At 40.4% G+C, this 21,688-nt stretch overlaps 1 protein-coding gene across 1 annotated transcript; it reads right to left on the reverse strand.

The window, feature by feature from the left end:
• Positions 1 to 7,646: 7,646 nt before the first annotated feature.
• Positions 7,647 to 20,983, reverse strand: LOC140714314 (cytochrome c oxidase subunit 5A, mitochondrial-like). The gene is made up of 5 exons (XM_073025453.1): positions 20,783 to 20,983; positions 16,722 to 16,838; positions 13,122 to 13,243; positions 10,666 to 10,791; positions 7,647 to 7,792 (listed from the first exon to the last, which is right to left on the reverse strand). Exons 1-4 carry the CDS (start codon positions 20,889 to 20,891, stop codon positions 10,678 to 10,680), a joined length of 462 nt encoding a protein of 153 aa, XP_072881554.1. The 5' UTR covers positions 20,892 to 20,983; the 3' UTR covers positions 7,647 to 7,792; positions 10,666 to 10,677.
• Between the last annotated feature and the right edge of the window lie 705 nt (positions 20,984 to 21,688).

Here is a 21,688-nt window from a genome sequence, read left to right on the forward strand (position 1 = left end):
GTTGAGGAAAAAGGTAGGTTCATTGCAGGTATAGACTGATAGGAACAAATAAGGTACTTATGAAGTATAGGAAATGCATGAGAACACTTAAGAAAGAAATCAGGGCTAAAGTAAGGCACCTTAGCAGAGATGAAGGAGAATCCTAAGAGATTTGACAAATATGTTGAGAACAGAAGGATAGCAAGGGACAAAATTGGTCCTCTGGAAGATTAGAATGGTAATCCATGCGCAGAGCCAAAAGAGATGGAGGAGATCTTAAATCTATGTTTTGCATCTGTATTTACTCAGGAGATGGACACAGATTCTATAGAAGTGAGGTAAAGTGACATCAACTTCATGGATTACAGAGGAGGAGGTTTTTGCTGCCTTGAAGCAAATTTGGGTGACAAATCCAAAGGGCATGACAAAGTGTTCCCTCAGAATCTGCAGGAGACAAGTACTGAAATTGCCAGGGCCCAAGCAGAGATATGTAAATCATCCTTAGCGACAGGTGAAGTGCCAGAGGATTGGAGGAGAACCAATATAGTTCTGCTGTTTCAGAAAGGCTCTAAAAGTAAACCAGGAAATAATTGTCTGGTGAGCCTGACATCAGTAGTGGGAAAGTTATTGGAGGGTATTCTAAGGGACCGGATACATGAGTATCTGGAGAGACATGTCCTGAGTAAGCATAGTCAACATGGCTTTGTGTGTGGTAGGTCATGTCTAATCAACCTTATAGAGTTTTTTGAGAAAGTTACCAGGAAAGTTGATGGAGATAAGACAGTGGATTTTGTCTACATTGTCTTCAGCAAGGCATTTGACAAGGCTCCACATAGGATGTTAGTCCAGAAGATTCCGTCACTTGATATTTAAGATGAGGTAGAAAATGGCTTTGTGGGAGAAGCCAGAAAGTGGTAGTAGATTGTTGCCTCTCTGACTGCTGGCTTGTGACTAGTGGGGATCGGTGCTGGGTCTGTTGTTGTTTGTCAACTATATCAATGATCTGGATAATAATGTGGTTAACAGGATCAGCAAATTTGCATATGATACTGAGATTAGGGGTGTAGTGGACAACAAGAAAGACTATTAAAACTTGCAACTGGATCTGGACTGGCTGGGAGAATGGCAGATGAAATTTAATGCAGATATATGTGAGGTGATGCACTTTGGTGGAACCAATCAGGGCAGGTATAACACAGTGAATGGTAGGGTACTGAGGAGTGTGGTAGAACAAAGGATCTTGGAATGCAGGTCCAGAATTCATTGAAATTTCCATCACAGCTTGATAGGGTCAAGTAGGAAGCTTTTGGAACATTGGCCTTTGTAAATTAAATTAGTGAGTACAGAAGATGCTATGTTATGTTCAAGTTGAATAAGATATCAGTAAGGCATTTGATAAGGATCCCCATGCAAGTCTTCTTCAGAAAGTAAGGAAGCATGGGATACAAGGAGACTTTGCTCTGTGGATCCAGAATTGGCTTGCCCACAGAAGGCAATGTGTGGTTGTAGATGGTTCGTATTCTGGATGGAGGTCAATGAGCAGTGGCGTTCCACAGATATCTGTTCTGGGACCCTCCTCTTCGTGATTTCTGTAAATGATCTGGATAAAGAAATAGAAGGGTGGATTAATAAGTTTGCTGATGACGCTAAAGTTGGGGGTGTTGTGGATAGTCTAGAGGGTTGTCAGAGGTTACAGCGGGGCATTGATAGGATGCAGAACTGGGCTGAGAAGGGGCAGATGGACCAACCCAGTGTGAAGTGGTCCATTTTGAAAACAGAATATAAATGGTGAGGCTCTTGACAGTGTGGAGGATCTGAGAGATCTTGGGGTCTGTATCCGTAGGACACTCAAAGCTGCTGCGCAGGTTGACAGTGTTATCAAGAAGGCATATGGTGTTTTGGCTTTCGTCAACCATGGGATTGAGTTCAAGGGCTGTGAGGTAATACAGCTATTTAAGACCTTGGTCAGATCCCGCTTTGAGTATTGTGTTCAGTTCTAATCACCTCACTACAGGAAGGATGTGGATACTATAGAGAGAGTGCAGAGGAGATTTACAAGGATATTGCCTGGATTGGAGGGTTAACCTTATGAGAATAGGTTGAGTATACTTGGCCTTTTCTCCTTGGAGCAACAGAGGATGAGAGGTGACCTGATAGAGGTGTATAAAATGATGAGGGGTATTGACTGTGTGGATAACCAGAAGCATTTTCCCAGGGCTGAAATGGCTAACACGAGGGGGCAAAGTTTTAAGGTGCTTGGAAATAGGTACTGAGGCGATGTCACAGGTAAGTATTTCACGGAGAGTGGTGGGTGCATGGAATACACTGCCGACGGCTGTGGTGGAAGCAGATAAGATAGGGTCTTTTAACAGCCTCTTAGATGAGTACATAGAGCTTAGAAAAATAGAGGGCTATGTGTTAGGCAAATTCCAGGCAGTTTCTAGAGTAGGCTACATGGTTGGCACAACATTGTGGGCCAAAGGGCCTGTAATGTGCTGTAAATTTCTAAGTTCTATATTATATGTTCTATACTGGTGAGGCATAATTTGGAGTATTGTGTGTTGTTTTATGTCACCTACCTACAGAAGAGATGTAAATAAGGTTGAGAGAGTACAGAGAAAATTTACAAACATGTTACCTGGTGGAGGACCTGAGATATAAGGAAAGATTGAATAGGTTAGGATTTTATTCCTTGGAGCATAGAAGAATGAGAGATGTGATATAGGTATACAAAATTAAGAGGAGTATAGATAGGGCCAATGTAAGCAGGCTTTTTGCACTGAGGTTGGGTGGGACTACAACGAGAAGTCATGGGTTCAGTGTGAAAGGCAAAAAGTTTAAGGGAAACATAAGGGGAAACTTCACTCAGAGGGCCATGAAAATATGGAGCGAGCTGCCAGCGCAAGTGGTGCATATTAGCCCAATTTCAGTTTAAGATAAGTTTGGATAGGTACATGAATGACAGCCATATGGAGGGCTATGGTCCCGGTGCAGGTTGATGGAAGTAGGCAGTTTAAATGGTTCAGCGTGGCTGAAGGGCCTGTTCCTTTCTATGATTCTATGGCTATACTTCCAAAGCCTAGGAACTCAACTCCCCACCAGCTCATGGAAATCTCTGGCCCACCACTGCATGAAATATAGCTGCTTCATGATAGCTTTGAAGAGTAGCCTCCTTGGGCTAACACAGAAGCCTCGCAGAGGAGGTAAACTATACCTCCTATATAACTATATATAACTATACACCTATTGCTCCACCAATGGCAGTCTATGCATTCTACACTGGCCTCAAGCTGAAATGCAAACTAGACACTTCCGATCCCAAAGTATTGATACAATACAGAAGTACAGAATTTCTGCTGCAAAATGATGCTTCATGACTGGGTAATGATTTTGGTTTGATAACTATAGCCCAGGAAACCAAAATTAATTAACATGCTGTTCGAAATTTTATAACCCTAGAGAGGAAATAAGGCTTTGGGACAAAATTTTAAAAACCAACAGAAGGCAACTAAAAAAGTGATAAGCAGGGAAAAGATGAAATAAGAAGGTAAGCTAACCAACAATATCAAAGAGGATACCAAACTTTTTCTTCTGATAGAGTAAAAGAGAGGCAAAAGTAGATATTGGACTACTAGAAAATGATGCTGAAGAGGGAGTAATAGTGGACAAGGAATTGGCGGATGAACTAATTAAGTATTTTGGATCAGTCTTCACTGTGGAAGACACTAGCAGTATGCTGAAAAATTGTGAGTTTGTGAGCAGAAGTGAGTGCAGTTGCTAATAGTAGGGAGAACATGCTTGGGAAACTAAAAGATCTGAAGGAAGATAAATCAACAGATGGAGCAGACCACCCCCCCCCCCCCCCGGGGTGTTGAAAGAGGTAGCTTAAGAGATTGTGAAGGCATTCATAATGATCTTTCAAGAATCTCGAGATCCTGGCACGGTTCCAGAGGACTCAAAAATTGCAAATGTCACTCCACTCTTCAAAAAGGAAGGGAGGCAGAAGAAAGGGAAGTATAGGCCAGTTAGCCTGACCTCAATGGTTGGGAAGATGTTGGAGTTGATAAGGTTGTGATTTCGGGGTATTTGGAGGCACCTAATAAAATGTCAAAGTCAGCAGGTTTCCTTAAGGGAACATCTTGCCTGACAAATCTGTTGGAAATAACAAGCAGGATAGGCAAAAGAGAATTGGCTAATGTTGTGTACTTAGATTTTCAGAAGGCCTTTTGACATGTGCCACACCTGAGACTGCAGAACAAAATAACAGCCCATGGTATTACAGGAAAGATACTAGCATGGATAGACCAGAGACTGATTGGCAGGAGGCAAAGAGTGGGAATGAAGAGAACCTTTTCTGATTAGCTGCCGCTAATGGTGTTCCGCAGGAGGCAGTGTTGGGACCACTTCTTTTTATGTTGTATGTCAATGATTTGGATGACGGAATTGATGACTTGGTTGTCAAATTTACGGACAATAGGAAGATAGGTGGGGGGGCAGGTAATGTCGAGGAAGCAGGAAGGCTGTAGAAGGACTTAGATGAGAGAATGGGCAAAGAAGTTGCAAATAGAATACTGTGCTGGGAAGTTAGTAGTCATGAACTTCTGTAGAAGGAATAAAAGCATACACTATTTTCTAAACGGAGAAAGTTCAAAACTCTGAGGTTTTGAATGGACCAGGGAGTCCTCATGCAGGGCTCCCTAAAGGTTAACTTACAGGTTGAGCCAGTCATGAGAAAGACAACTGCAATGTTAGCATTCACTTAGATGACTAAAATATAAAAGCAAGGATGGAATGCTGAGGCTTTACAAGGTACTGGTGGAGGCCTCACTTAAAAGTACTGTGAGCAGCTTTGGACTGCTTATCCAAGAAAAGAGTGTAGACATTGAAGAGGGTTCAGAGGAGGAATGATTCCAGAATGAAAGGCTTATCATATGAGGAGCGTTTGATGGCTCTGAACCTTCACTTGCTGGAATTAAGAAGAAAGAGGTGATCTCATTGAAACCTATCAAATGTTTAAAGGCCCACACAGAGTGGATGTGGAAAGGATGTTACCTATGGTGGGGAAGTCAAGGACCTGTAAACACTTCAGAATAGAGAGGACCATTGCGAATGGAGATGGGGAGGAATTTTTTTGCCAGAGAATGGTGAATTTGTGTAATTCATTGCCACAGATGGCTACTGAGATCAGGTCATTGGATGTATTTAAGGCAGAGGCTAACTGGCTCTGTATTAGTTAGGCATGGAAGGCTATTGGGAGTGAGGTCAAGAGGGAAATGGATCAGCCACAATTAAAGGGTTGAATGGCCTAATTCTGCTCCTACGTCTTACGATCTTCAGTGCGGTATTCATCACTTTTCAATTTTGCCCCCATGTTGCACTTCAACTCTTCCCACTGACTGCAATTTTGCCCAATCATCTGCCTCTCTCTCCTGAGTCTCACTAAACACTGCATCAACTGTACCAACTACCCCATCCTCACCCTTAACATGCTGATGCTCATACCCCTGCCAACTTCCTTTAAATCCCCGACAGCTCTAGCAAACCTGAACGAAGTGCAATTGTCCCGTTCAGGTGCAGGTGTAATCTGTCTTTTATAGATAGGTCATACCTTCCCCAGGAGATCCCAATGATCCAGAAATCTGAAACCTCACTCCTTGCATCACTTCCTCAGCCTCTCATTTATCTGTACTATCATCCTATTCATGCCCTGACTAGCACGTGGTACTGAGAGTAATCCAGCAATTACCTTGGAGGTCCTGCTCTTCACAAACTCCCTATATCTATTGCACAGGATCTCTTCCAACATCATTGGTGCCAATGTGGACCACAACCTATGACTTCTCACCCTCCCTCTTGAGAATATTCTGCAGATGCTCTAAGACATCCCGGAACCTAGCACCTAGCAGGCAAAACACCCTGGCTTCTCTTTTGTAGCTACAGAATCTCCCTGTCCATTTCCCCTAATTATCAAGTCTCATGTCACTTACACTCTGCCTAACTTTACCCTTCCTTGCTGAGTCTGGCTGCTGCTGCTGACCCAATAGGTCATCCACCCCTTCCCCTCACCCACCCCAATCAAAAGGGGTATACTTGTTGCTGAGGAGAAAGGTCACAGGGGAACCCTGCACTGATTGCTTAAGTGGCATGCTTTTTTGACTCCTGACATTAAACTAACAGGTCTGTAGTTGCATTTTCCCTCCCTCAATTATTTTTTTTACAAAGGTGAAGTTACAACACTTTCCAGTCTGTGGACACCATTCTAGAAAGTCCAGTATGCAATATTGAGGACATAAAACCAGTGAATCCATTCTGGTTACAGCCATGTGTTAAAAGACATAGGAATCAAGCAGAATTTGTTTTGTAAAGAGTAAACCCATGAGGCTTAAAAAGCCAATGGTTGAGAGCAACCTCCTCAATGTCACAAATTACAAGTCCTTAAATATGATTAAAGGGACCTCCATAGGGAGGCTGCAGTCAGGAACTCATTACCTGAAAGTATGGGACAGAAACCTTTATACACAAACACTTCTGTAGAGGCTGTGTGCTTAGACCCCTGCTTGACTCATTTTACACGTATGATCGTGTAGCTAAATACAGCTTAAAAGCCATATTTAAAATTGATGACATCACTGTCATAGACTGAATCATAGGTGTGACAAATTAAGATATGAAGGAGATTGAAAGCTGACGGGAGTGGTGCCTCAACAACCTCTTACTGAAAGTCAGCAAGACAGGATGGTGCCTGGTCTTGAGGATCTGCGTTATTGGGAAAGTCTGAATAGGTTAGGACTTTATTCCCTAGAATGTAGAAGACTGAGGGGAGATTTGACAGATATACAAAATTATGAGGGGTATATATAGGGTAAATGCAAGCAGGCTTTTTCCTCTGAGGTTGGGTGAGACTACAATGAGAGGTTAAGGGTGAAAGGTAAAATGTAAAGGGGAGCCTGAAAGGAAACTTCAGAGGGTGCCAAGTGTGGGGAACAAGCTGCCAGCGTAAGTGGCAGATGTGATTTCGATTTTAAGAGAAATTTGGATAGGTACATGGATGGGTAGAGGAGCAGATTGATGGGACTAGGCAGTGTATATGGTTCGACATGGACTAGATGGGCCAAAGTGCCCATTTAATTGCTGTTAGTTTTCTATGACTAAACTGACATCATGCCACCAAGACAGAATACGAGGTGTTGCTCCTCCTACCTGAGAGTGGCCTCATCATGGCAGCAGAGGCAAACATAGATCACCATTTTATTACTCTAAAACTGTCTTTAGAGGTAAATGAGAGGAAATTATCCAGATTCTTCTCAGAATTGTATAAACAGTATACCACCATGCCCTCTCAGTAATCACAGTAAAGCTAGTATCACAGCAACTGGTGTCAGTGTTCATATAACACTAAGGGTCGAAGATGCTGCCACCTGGGAGACTGGAATTACTGGTACTTGCTGACAGTTCAAAGATCGATATGGAAGAGTATATATGCACATAAATCTGTTCAACAGTTGTTATTTCCTCCTGCCATCAGATTTCTGAACAATCATGAACACGACCTTTTTTTGGGAATTATTTATTTTCGTAATTTATAGTAATTTTTAATTCTATATACTGCTGCTGAAAAGCAACAAATTTCATATCATACAAGTCAGTGCTAATAAATCTGATTCTGATTAATTTATCAGGCCATTCTTTATTGCATTGAGTTCACAGGGAGACGTAATACATACAACAGAACAGAATTAAACGTCCAATAGTAATATTTCACACTGTATCTTGTGTCATGTACAATCACATCAAATGAAGTTCTGGAAACCGTCTGAAAGAAAAGAAATGTTGCACATGTCAGATGCTTCCTTTTTACTTAATTGACCTCAAAAATTTAACAAAGTTGGCAATAAATACAGGAAATTAGTCAAAATTAAGTGATCCAGTTTTTAAGGACCTTAAAGGCTCGTGTTTGTGATTAATGAGGCAACTTGCATTTGTGATTGTCTCCTGACAAAGGGTCTCGGACCGAAATGTCGACAGTGCTTCTCCCTATAGATGCTGCCTGGCCTGCTGTGTTCCACCAGCATTTTGTGTGTGTTATTTGAATTTCCAGCATCTGCAGATTTCCTCGTGTTTGTATTTGTGATTAATGCAAGAGAGAGAAAATATGTAACAATGAGGAAATACTAAGTGTCAAAAGGTTGGCAGATAAAGCAGATTTAGAAATGTCTTTAGAGAGAAGCAGGGGCTTAGAAAGTTGAAGACAGCTGGTATTTTATTCACAGTCTGGCCTATACTTATTTTTAAAAAGGGGCATGGTGGAATAGATTTGGAAGTAGAATCCAGAGGCTCTGATTGAATCTGTTGTGCAGGATCATGTTTTCCTCAATAACATTACAAATTAAAGTTCCAAGGAACTTCAAATATTCTCAGATTTCAATGAAAATAACTAAATATTGCTTCACAACAAAGTGGGCAAAATGCCATTCTACTTAGCAGAGAGAGAATTTATTACCAGTTGAGCATCATTGCTTAACAATGGGCTATTATTGTTAACACTAATGATGGCAGAATGATAGCCAGTTCTTTAACAGGAATGAATAGTTTATATTAGCTCCCTGGCATTCTGAGCCAACATCTGGTAGAACTGTTACAATATTCCTTAATATTTAATATGGAAGTAATATATTTAATTTGCTCAGAACCAGCTTCAATCTTCAAATAGCTGCCTTGTGCAACCAGCACTGTTTTCCAAATGCTGAAATAATTACATGTAAACTTAAAGATCCAAGTACAAATCCAATGAAGAAATAACTACAAGTGCAGATTTTGTAGGTCAGACCAATATGTCTGGCAAATGTAAATAACCATCAGCTAAACTGCAATGATCCTCCAAGAGGACCACAACCTTGTCGTAGGCTTGTGTGCTTCAATGACCCAAAGAGCTATGTTGGCTGGAGTAAGGGCTTTATGCTTTGGCTCTTGGTAGGGTCGCACATGCCAAACACATCAAAGGGTAGAGGCCAAACTAAGAGTGCTCCACCGGTCCTCCACCTGAGGGTTCAGCTCAGGGCTAACAACCCTGACTGATAGAAAAAATTGTTACGTAAACAGCAATGAAGAATCCTACATCTTAGTGCGACAGTATTCCTGAGTCTCCACCTGGGATTTGTATGACTGACAATAGTGAAAACAAGAGGAAGCTACTGACATGATGAAGCAAGCCCAGAACACTGCCGGAGATGGAGGACCTTCATTGTTGCCCTAAATGCCAGTGGCAGTAAAACAAAAACTGCACTGGTACTGAATGATCAGGATATAGGCTGAATTACAAAATCCAATTATGTACCCTAAATGGCTTCATAAGCAACTCATTTCAATTTATTGTTTGCACTTATTGAAAACTAGACACACTGCTTGATTATGAAAGCTTCCACTTACAAAACTATGTTTTGGATTAAGTGCATTAATAGCTATCATTCAAGAGGGTAACTGTCCAGGATGACAATGATACACTAGTCTACTAAAGGTGGTAATAGTGCAGGGGGTGGGGATCACTTTCCCATTAAGGTGACAGTATTTTCTATTTGAATGCAAGTGGATGAATGGCAAAATGAGAAATCAATATCAGAGCTAATGTTTTTCAAAAGACATTTCATTAAACTGGACAAATTATTAATGAAGCTAGCTAGCTAATGAAGGTTGATTTACTAATAATCACCACTCAAGTTAAACATGTTAGAAATGAGGAATGGCTCACAGTACATGTTCTCAACGATTACATTTTTTTAAAATCAAGACAGTGCAGAATAGGTATTTGAGCCACACCTCCCAGCAAGTTCTGATTTAACCCTAGTCTAATCATGGAACATTTTACATTAACTAATTAACTTATTAACTAGTATGTCTTTGGACTGAGGAGGAAAACCACGCAAGCATGGGGAGCATGTACAAACTCCTTACATTCAGTGGCGGGAATTGAACCCAGGTCACTGGCACTGTAAAGCTTAGTGCTAACCACTACACCACCATGCTGCTCCATTTTCATGTAGTCTTGAAAACTTTCTCAACAAGTAGCCAATAATATTTTTAAAGAGGGAAGAACCAACTGTAGGAGGAACTCAATGATTCAGGCAGCATCTGTGGAAATGTTAATCTTCACTCTAATTTCCACAAACATGGCCTGAGCTCCTCCAGCAGTTTTTTTTTATTTGAGTACCGCAGTCCCATCTCCAAGATTTTTTTTTAAACAAAGTGTTTGACTGCATCATGAAAAATTCAACTGTCAGGAATGCTCCAACTTTGTGCATTTGGGGATTTATTCCTTTAACTGGAAGTTTATGAAGAACGTTGAATCCCTGTATCAATTAAAAATGATTTAATAGTTAAACACATCCTTTGCCTCAATAATCCTACAGCTAATATGCATTCATATTTCAGATGTCCTTGTATAATTGTAACTTAGTGTTATGTGTTATCTGAAGACTTATTAAACACCTTACGACATTTTGATTAATTTACAATGCAAGTATAATTTACAATAGCAAATACCTTAATGTAAGTTTTTGCAATTATAAAGTAGCTCCAGTTAATTTTCTGGTGGTCAATCCAATGCATGATCCTATTCTTTTAAAAAAGATTCAGTAAATCCCCTTAAATCAGTCTATCATTGGTTGAATCACACAAATATTCGAAACTCACCCATGTGTATTGTTATAATTTGTCTATACCTATCTCCTCTGGAGTAGGAATTCCAAGTTCAGTTAATGTGGGCCTGAGTTCTTGAATGACATAAGGATAGATCTCTTTGTGAGGTCCGGCTTTATTCTGAAAAATTAAGAGGTGTCAGTATTATACCCAGCCACAATGTAATTTGTTTCAAGAAACCCAGTTACAGTAACACTTCAATAATCTGATTTCAAAATGTCTGGAATTCCCAAAGGTTTAAAATCTAGCTCACTCATACATTCTGGAATGCAAATAGTAATGGGGCTGGAGCCATTGTAAGACAACAGGAATCAATGAGGTTTGTGGCTTGATCTGGGGTTACAAGTGCTTGCATGTTTCTGCTGGCTTTGACAAACGAATATAGCGCTGAAATTTAACAGGTTTCCTGCTGCTTTTAATTTGCTTCAAACCTCAGGGTTTTACTGAAAAATTAACTTTAAAAAAAAGTAAAACAAAAATACACTGGGGAATCTGGCACATTTGGGACTTTTATGCCAGATCATTGGAGTTTTACTGGTAGAGTAAGCTGCCAGCAGTATTTTCATGGTCTTACATAGCTACAGATTACGACACGAGAGAGCAGTTTATTTCAATTTAAGGCTACAATTCAACAACTTCACACAGGAGATAAGTTTTGTTTTAATTGACATCAAAGTCACTCAACTCCTGTCGAACAGTTGCCTCAGATGAAAAGCAAAAAAAAAAATTCAAGTGTTTAAAATCATACAGGCACCCTTATTTTTCTTCTGGAGGAGGCTTAATTAAAGCCTCTATCCGTCTTTTGTGAGTGTGTTAATTTCCGAGTTACTGGTCGGTTTTGTCAGCAAACACAGTAGGCTCTACACAAATACAAATTAAAATGAGCCAATCTATTTTTGGTGGGTGTTCAAGGAAAGACATCAGAATTTCTATTCTTGTAATGCTGACGCGCAACTAGGCTGCAAGTGTCTATCCATATGATTTGACTTGATCGTTCTGAGTATGCAGTAATTATGGTAAGGCAACATTACCTACCAATCCTTGAGGGTATTAAGAATCAAATGTACAGTACAAGGTTGCAGGCTCAAATTGGTACAATAGGAGAGCTGTTCCCATGGAGATTATTAATTGCTGTTACGATGGTCTGAAGTGGAAATAATATGAACACTGAAAATGCTCAGATCAGGCCACAGCCGTATTAAGTAAAATGGAGTTAATATTTCAGTTCTGTAACAGAGAGAGAAAAGAAGCTACAATTGCAGGAAGGTTTGGGATGGGTCTGATAGATAGAACCAAAGTGATCATAGGGTAAGCTGTATACAAGATCACCTGGTCCATAAGTGGGAGCAGTTTGAGGGTGAGAACATGGTCCAAAGAATGTAGCTACAAAAAGGTATGTCTGGCAGGTCAGGCCAGGAATGTCCCCACTTCTAGAATGGGGGAGGGGCATGATAAAAAAATGGGGAGGAAAACCAAGATGAGCCAATATTGCAGTTGAACAACTGACATAGAGAAATCAAGCTGCACAAAATAGTCTGGAGAGCTGCAATATGCCCAGATAGATGAGGTGCTGTTCCTCAAACCTGCACTGTGCCTTACGATAGTGTAGGATACCAGAGAGGTCAGAGTGGAAGTGGGATGACAAATTAAAAGTGGCAGATAACAGGAAGCTCAATGTTACCCCTCCTGACCCTTGCAGATGCTTTGCAAAATGGTGACCCAACTGGTACTTGATTTCTATAATAGAGGAGGCTACATTGAAGAACCCAGATTCTTTGTTTTTAGTTTAGAGATACAACATGGTAACAGGCCCTACCAACTCAACTAGCCTACTCCACCCAATTACACCCATGTGACCAATTAACCTACAAACCTGTATGTCTTTGGGATGTGGGAAGAAACTGAAGCACTCGGAGGAAACCCACATGGTCACAGAGAGAACATACAAACTTACAGACAGTGGCAGGAATTGAACTCGGGATGCTGGCACTGTAGAATGTTACACCATTACACTACCGTGCCACAGTAGATTAGAGTAGAAATGCAAGTGAATGGCTCTTCACCTAGATCACTGAATAGTGAGATGGGAAGAGTGTGAAAGAACAAATAACTTTCCCTGGCATTTCAAGGGAAAGTGGCGTAAGAGAGGTAGTTGACAGGTTTGCATTGGACCTTGCATTGACAACAGTTCTGGTTACTGGCAGTAAAATAAAGACTTCACCCCAAGTGCAGTTAATGCCTTTAGGAATTCTGCCTTAATGCCATGCTGTAGTGCAGATCGGAACAGGATGCAGCAATCAACATTAGCACTGTTGTGGCTATCAATTTAGTAGATAATACTGAATTAAAGTGGGTAAACTACACCTCTTACCCACTTATCAGCATTCTACAATCTTTCAATCTCATGTTTGCAAAGTAAGCAACACCAAGTGAAATACTGTTGTACTGACCTTCACTGCTTCTAGAATACGGATTGCACTAGCTAGATCGTTTAATCTACGGCACGCTCTCAGGGCTGCGTCAAGAATTTTGGGTTCAGGTACCAGATCGTATCCAATGAGGGTGTTCATTCCTGAAAACAAAATAGACATTCCTTAGAGATTTATCAGTATCATTTGTTTTTGAAAGGCAGGTTTTCAGTTACTGTACATGTAATACAATGCCAACACAGAATGAATGGAAAGGAGGGACAAAAGCTGCATACTTAAATTGAAGATTGCCAAGTTTAACTTCTGGGTTGTTACCCAAAATATCAGTCCAGGACTGACAAGAAGATAAGCAGAACTTGATTAAAAATCCCTATGTAAAATTCCCAAGCATGGTCCACAAAGCAACTGGGAGAGCACGCCAATTTTGGATCTCTTGCGAAGAAAATCGAAGCAGATGCACATCAAAGATACTATGCATATTATATATATTGCATCTGGGATCAACAGTCATCTATCCAATTTGGCTAGAAGCAGTAATGTAGTTTACAGCATGTAGTCACGTCTGACCCATTAAATGTCACCTTCTCACTTATCCCAGATCCTCCTACATGGTTACAACCCTAACCAGGTAAACCTCGTACCCATTTAATAGATGTAGATAAATGCCCATCATCCACAAAGTACACTCACCACCTGCTCTTGATTAGCATTATTACAATTTGGAAAGGTTTTTAAACAAGATGGAAAATTGCATGGTAACTAGGAACAGCATTTTGCAACCATTACCCTATTTTAACACAGGCATGCATCATTTCACGGAAGTTAAATGATAAGTTGATTAGGTGAGAAAGACAACAGTTCTAAATCCATTCAAACTGGGAATAATCTCAACTTTCCAAACAATATATGCACTGTATTTAGTTGCTATTCATCTCACCAGACAAGCCCGTTACTGCAATTCCAGTTCATCTACCCACTGTGGCAAATCAGACAAAAATGGTGCACAGCATCCAATCCACTTCCACGATTCATTCACAGCTCTTTTCCAATGGATTTTATCTCAGACCAGCCAGTTCTATAATACAGTTTAAATGCATTTTTTCGTTGAGTAATTTACATTTCTAGGCTAAAACTACACCTGTTAAGATTTCCTTATGGAAGGGCCAACAACTTTCTTTTGTTGCCCAAAGAGAATAAAGCTTATATGTGGTCATGTGGAAATGATACCTTTTGGAACACAGCACAAACATTTTTTTGTATTGTCTAAATAACGATTCTCATTGCCATTCTGACAGTCCTTGGAGCTAAAAGTTGTGCAGCAATGGATTAAGGAGGATTGAAAGTAACATTTTAAAATATCATATTCTTCTACAAAATGTTACAAAAAGCTTGAGAGAAAGATGGAGAAATGTAAAATAAATGTACAGGTATACTGGTCAAGATTGTGCCTGCGTACAATGCTCCCTTGGTTGACATCTTCTGGATAGACAACAAAACTGTTTATTTCACTTCTTTTACAGCTATTTTTCTTCTTAAATGTGTTCCTGGAACTGTTAGAGCCTGTGTTTTACAGTTTGGGGATCAATTGAGTGATACTTTGCTGTAGCCAAAAATCCGGGAAGTGAGCGCGAGTTCTAGACAAACCCTCACAGAAAATAAACTGGCAAGACAGGACGCAGCTGCTGAACTGACTCCCTTTTGGTGATTGAAGTTTCCATTAATTAACGATTAAAGCGATGAGGAAAATCAGAACATCGAGGCATATGTGGAAGGTGAGTGAGGGTTCAGCGCTGATTACCTGCCTCTTGTTTGCCACCAGAAATGGGGCCTGTGTGGCCTATCACTGTACCCAGAGGGTAGGACTCTGTGTATGAGTCATATCTCTCTTTCAATTACGTCGGAGGATGTTACCAAGGTTCTGCATTTATGGATTTGGACTATTTGTCTTAAGTTTTTTAAATATTGTGCTGTAGTCCATTCAATCTCTTTTTTTTATGCAGAAGAAGGAGAGGGGGTTTAGGAGCTGATGTTCTCATTGCTTTTTTGTGCAGAGGTGCTGGGTTTGCTGTTTCTCTTTGAACTGACTTCCATGGTTTTCTTTGTTTCGTGGATATCTGGAGAAGATGGCTCTCAGTAGTATTTTGCATATGTACTTTGATAATAAATGAACTTTTGAACTGTCTTTTTTTTAATGAGAGTTCAAGTATATGAGGTTGTTCCAACTATGGCACTACTACGCATTTTTGTTTGGAACAAGTCCTTGCAACAAAGTTTAACTTGAGTATACAGAGGTTGTTGCCAGTGATGCAAGCCAAGAGTAAGAAACCACAGAGCAATACAAAAACTCCATTCACTCCTTCACTCAGATTAAAGACCGAGCATTCACATGTGGTTGATTATTTTTTAAACCATGGAAAAGTGCAAACTACATGTACAAAGAGACAAAATGCAACACATCAAACCAGGTTCAAATGATAATGGCAGTATCCAAGCAAACACCAAACAAATAGAAAAGTAAGCTTTTGTCATTCCAAGTTTTGATTTGTCCTAAGTAGGAGATATAGCCTGAAGCCCATAAAACAAACATGGGTCAGAATAGTTTAAAAGCCATTTGACTGGTAGAGCTACCAAAGTTATTACTCCAACTATAAAATGGGAGATAAATTAAGACATATAACATGTAAATATAGTTTACTTTGCAATCATGGTTAGCTTTTTCCCCTGTATTTGCAGTTGTCTTCTTTTGACACTGGATGTGTCTTTTTGTATCAATTCTATTGCATTTTTTGTTCTACTGTGAATGCCTACAAGAATTTGAATCTCAGAGTTAAATGTGTAGATACTAATATTTTTTAAATAATAAATTTATTTTGAACTTTAAATGTTGGATTAATTGGCTTCTTACCTACTTGTCTCAACCTTCACTGCAATGTCCTGCATTATGTTTGGATGTCATACTTCAAAGCCAATTCCTCAACTTCAAAAGTGACTCACTTCTGCTCTGAATTTTAAGTACAAAGACCTGGAGAGTGATTTCATATGGTATGGGTGTTTTGTTGCACAATGTCTATCATCCAGTTAAAACAGAGCAATGGAAAGGAGATCAAATGAGAATCAACTCTGATGTACTGATGTAATACGCACACATACAGCCCAACAAACTAACATGTAGCCTGAACAGTGATATTATCAAAACAAGCTCTCTCCCACCCTCTTCCTGCCATCTCCATCCATCTTGGTCTCACCTTATTTCACACACCAGGAGGCATCCCCATTAACAACCTTGGCATGAACACATTGGACTTAAGCAAAACAACAAGAAATTAAATGGGTATCAGAAGAAAACACCCAAACATGAAGTAATTGGGGAAAAAAATGAAAACAACTTCTGTCACCTTCACAAGACAATACTGAAGATAAGACTTTCTACGAGAAGACCATATACTTTCAATGGGGGCTTAGTATGCATAAATATGATTCACTTTCATCATAATTTATCTTCCAATCTTTTGAGCTGTGGCAAGGAAAGTTCAAATATTTGATGGCAGTCATGGGCCATCAAGTTGAAAAATTCTCCCAGGGTCAGTGGTAAGTCTAGCCTCTAAACGATTTTCATTTTACCTTTCCTGAGTTCCCAGTCGTCAATGTCAGGCTTATTGAAGTATGTCACCCAACGGGCATCGAACTCTTCATCAGTCTCCTGTTTCCCATGTGAATACCATCGTGAAGCAAGAACAGCTGTCAAAGAAACAAAGTCTTAAAAAACTTTCCTTCAACTACAAAAAATCCCTACTGAACACATCAGCCAGGCCATGTAGCTCTCATCCCCAATTCAAGTGGCAAAGTAATAAAACACACAAGTCAGAATTCACCCTGGTATATCACAAGGCAGTCATTGTTTATTAAATATTGAAAGAAACTGGTGAGAAAAGCTCCACAGAATTTAATTTCCGTAATTATTATTTACCTATATTGTGCAAAGTGAAAAATTGGTCACACTGAATAAAATCACCACCTGTATTGGAATTAGTGGCTGAGAAAGATCAGCAGTAGGCTAATAAAATTACAGTTCGTATCAATTGTCAAATAGTTGCATGATCTCAAAAATCAATCTCGATGGGGGGAACCGTCCAAGTTATTAAAATGCAAGATTATTCTTTAAGTGTATGTTTTAAAGGTGGGATACACCTGGGTTCTGCCCTGAAGAAAACCTTAATATTTTTCAATTTAAATTGCTGAGCCGTAATTAACCTTCTGCACAAATCATTGGGGAAAGATGTGAAAAGCCTTTTGCAAAGGATTTTGTTTCCCCAGTATCAAAATGGACGAGTTCAAAGATTTGAGGTATATTAGGATGGAGGTCTGAGATTTTATTTTTAAAATCCCCTTCTGTTTCAGTAAGCTGTTTCTGAGAGTGCATGAGTCAGCATTGGTTAAATATGACCATAAGGTTACATTTCACATTGTCATAAGATCAGAGGCAAGCAATAGTATCTAACAATTGAGTGAAGATTAGCACATCATAATCAGCATCGAGCAGCAACATGCTGTAAAATTACGATCTAGGGAAATGTTAAAAATTAAATATAGTCAGTCCCTGGGTTACAAGCTTCTATACCTGAGAACTGACCATAAGCTGATTTAGCCACCTATTGGTAATGTCTAATTTCTATAGCTACCCATATTGTATTTCTTGCTGTAATTCTTTATTTGATTAATGATTAATACCACTCATAATTAAACTAGTGGAATACATATGGCATCACACGAAACATTTTATTGTGATTACTAGCATGCAAAATGCTTCAATAGTGGATGGAAGAGTTTGGGCGCAGTCAGCTTTTTACAAGCCAGATTATTCACAACCTTAGATGCTCAGTATGCACAGCAGTAAACTACAAAAATCTTCAGTGATTAAGAAAATAGTAATCAGATTCTTGTATTCATTTTCATATCTGTATCAATACAACCTGGTTGCCCACCAGTTTAATCTGATTTGTTGGGGGTGGGGGAGGGGGGGAGAATTAGGGGTGCAACAATGAAATAGAACCTTATTAATTACCAACTTGGCATTCATGCTTTCAGTGAATGAACTTTTTAATTTTCTGATTCAGAGCTTTTATATACAAAAAAGTGGAAATGTGACCTTTGAAATTAATTATAAAAGTAGATCAATGCCTTTTTAAACATAATATTCGATGGACAAGATACAAATCTTGATCCATTTAATGAAAGGTGATCATTTAGCAATAAGGAAACATTAATCATTGACAGAGCCAGGCCCAAGCAGTTTCCCAGAACTAAACAATTTCAACTCTCGACTTCCTTAAACGTATCAAATGACAGCTGAAGAGCTCACCACAGAACAAACCTCTACATGTAACCAATTCAAAAGGGTAAATGATTTGCCAATTAATACTTTGCAGGAAGCTGAATCATATATAAAAACAAAACTATTCAACTACTGTTTCACAACTTGTACACAGCCATCGTGGGTCAAGCAAATGGAGAGCCGAAATTTAAAAATTTCTACTTGGGACTATTAAGAGCATGAGGAACGGCCATTATACTTAACTGTTGATCCAATTTCACTAACTGTGTATCAATTTTCTTTTGATGTATTATACCGATTATATAGCATAGTCTAACGATGAACAAAACAAAATGTCCAGATCATAAGTTCTGGTGATAATACTCCATCGCATTCAATCTGACCAATTTGCCTAAACACTCCGAGAATGCTAACTCCCTTTGAGTTACACTAGAACATTAGAATAACAACTGCTTGTGTGCTCCGAACCTCGACTCAGGTCACACCACCAAGTTTTCAAAAATAATGCATTAATAGTTACATACTTGACTCTGCAGACATTTCACTTAATCTATCATTATCTACAGATAAGTTACTTTCTATTCACATTGGTTTAACAAGGCACAGATGCATAAATTTTAATTAACCAAAACATTATAAGCACTTTAACACAGCATGCTTTCCAATTCCAGGTGCAAACTGAACCATCCTTTCATGGCCAAAAAAATCACTGAGGATATGCTTTTAAATGTGTGAATAGCAGGTGTTTATTCAGATCTATGGAAATGAATGGACAAAGGCTACCTGACCCTTCAAGCCTGCTTTGCGATCTACTATCAGTTGACAGGGATATGGGGAGAGGGCAGGAACGGGGTACTGATTGTGTATGATCAGCCATGATCACAGTGAATGGCAGTGCTGGCTAGAAGGGCCGAATGGCCTACTCCTGCACCTACTGTCTATTGCTCTGAATGTAACTTCACTTCCCTTCTACGTGCAGTATGTCTTTATCCACCTCCATTTTAAAAACGAAGGCTTGTTTCCAAATGGCTCAGCAGTCTAGATGGACTGAAGGGCCTGTTTCTGCGCTGTACTTTTCTATAACTATAACCCTTTGAAAAAGTTTCAGACAGCTCAAAACTTCCACCTCATTTATCCTAAATTGATTACCCCTACATCCCTATTATCCCACAACTAGGAAATGTTAAGATTTTTTAAAAATGGGATGCCCATAATTTAGAAACACCCAAGTATATTGAACCAGATCCTTTTTAATAATTTAAACAGTAATTTAATATCTGTGAATATCAAAGCCTCTAATAACTGACCTTGAATTAGCCTTCCACCAGATGCAGAGAATTGTGGTAGTGTGGGATCTACAACTTAGATTTCCTAACAAAAACTAAAAAGATAATGATTTTCAAAACCCTAGTATCAGTCAACCCATCATTTCCATAAAAAGGATGCAGAGCCGTTTTACAATGAACTGATTAATGTGCATTAAGATATAAAAGGATGACGATGAACTTTTCCCAAACTTTCACTACATAATTGATCAGCAAAAAAAATCAAAAGTTCAGAGCCCATCGTCCTAAAGTATACAAATGCGGCATTGTGACTAAATATTAAACCACGGTAATGGTGGTTTTCTTGGATTTCTACTCTGCATTCTTTTACACCCACTAGCAGCCAACAGTCATTAGAAAGGCATGCAGTAGTAAGAGGGTCTTGCGGGGTTTGGTAAGATAACGAGAAGTGAAACACAACAAATGTAAGAAAATAAATTTCGAGTGAGGTGGTCGGATGGATAGGTGACCAGATAGCACGGAGGGGGTGAAGGTGACCGCAGTGAGTAGAAGGTAAAGAAAAAGGGAATATATAAAATGATTTTTTTCTGTTGGGGGAGGTGGGCTTGAAGATATCCTGCTGAAGAGGAGAACATTTTAACAAGCGGAAGGTGACAGCAATGATGTTGGGGACGGAAGAAACGGAAGGTGACAGTGCGGGTGAGGGAGGGAGGAATGATTGCAAAAGAAGTGGGGAAATAAAGTGTTTGAAAGGTGAATAGGGAGCAGGCTGAAAACAAGTAAGGTCTGTTGCAGAATGAATCAGAGTCTGCCGCATCAAAGGGGAATATCACCAGGCCCGAAGCCTTCCTTTCCTACTGACGGGTCATTGCAAGGACACGGGCTCAGAAGGGGATTACGGCCGGCGGCGGTAGCCCGGAATTGGAGGGAACGAGGAGGGTGGATGCCGCGATCGGAGCTGGATACCCGCACACCCACCGCCCCGCGGCCGGTCACCCGCCCGCCATTTCGCCCACGAGAGGGGTCGCGGCGCCATGGCCGCCACCGCAGCCACATGGTCTCACCCGCCGGCTGCACCGCCTCGGCCTGGCCCACCGGCCTCCTTGGCGCCCGCGCTGCCCTCCGCCAAGCGGATAAGCCGCTGCCGCTGCACCTCAACGCCGCTCGGAACATCGCTGCTCACCGGCCTGACCTCGGGGAGGGGAAGAGAAAGTGCCGCTACTACCCGACTAACGAGCCTTGGACTCTCCGCCCCTGCGCATGACGTCACCCCAACTCCACCGCATGCGCATCAGACACTTCCCGACGATCTGGGCACTTGCTGTTCCTGTTCTGTTCGGGGAGGGAGGGGGTGGGCGCGAGACGTGTGACAGATACAACCGGTTTCAATACCAACACAGAGGGCGGAAAATTAAATCAGGCGCATGCGCACGAAGGATGGTGCGCCAATTTAAGTACATGCGCAGCACCCGATTGTGACTAGCCGGGAGATGGTCACGCCATATTTAAAGCTGGCAAGTTCTTCATTTCCCTGTTCAAAGTCAATGTCCTATCAGAATCAGATTTATTGCTGTTTGCGGTAGCAGTGCAGTATAAAGACATCAAATTACAAAAAAGTATAAAATGTACATCTTTTGAATGCCTACTGATTGACTTAAAACATTAACTCCCCTCTCAACTTTCTGGTATTTTGTGCTTTCATTTCCAGCTTACATTTGTTGCATAATTTGGCTTTTAAATCAATTTTTAGCACTGATGCAACATCAATAACTCTCGGAGACGGGAGGTGAACGATAGGCTTTTACTAGTAGCAAGAGACCACCACACAACATCCTGGAGACTGAGGGAGGAGCAGTGCCTCCAATCGCCTTTATACAGGGGCCTGTGGGAGGAGCCACAGGAGCAGTCAGCGGGGAGGGGCGGGCGTGTCCAGACAGTTATATGTAGTTCACCACAAGCACACACAGATT

This window comes from Hemitrygon akajei, chromosome 21, assembly GCF_048418815.1.
Source record: "Hemitrygon akajei chromosome 21, sHemAka1.3, whole genome shotgun sequence".
NCBI lineage: Eukaryota > Metazoa > Chordata > Chondrichthyes > Myliobatiformes > Dasyatidae > Hemitrygon > Hemitrygon akajei.

Coding starts and splice junctions, on each gene's coding strand:
- LOC140714314 (XM_073025453.1), bottom strand. CDS start 20,891: ATGTTCCGAGCGGCGTTGAGGTGCAGCGGCAGCGGCTTATCCGCTTGG. Junction 16,839..20,782: donor CGAGGCGGTGCAGCCGGCGG/GTGAGACCATGT, acceptor TTTCTTTGACAG/CTGTTCTTGCTTCACGATGG. Junction 10,792..13,121: donor GTATTCTAGAAGCAGTGAAG/GTCAGTACAACA, acceptor TTAATTTTTCAG/AATAAAGCCGGACCTCACAA.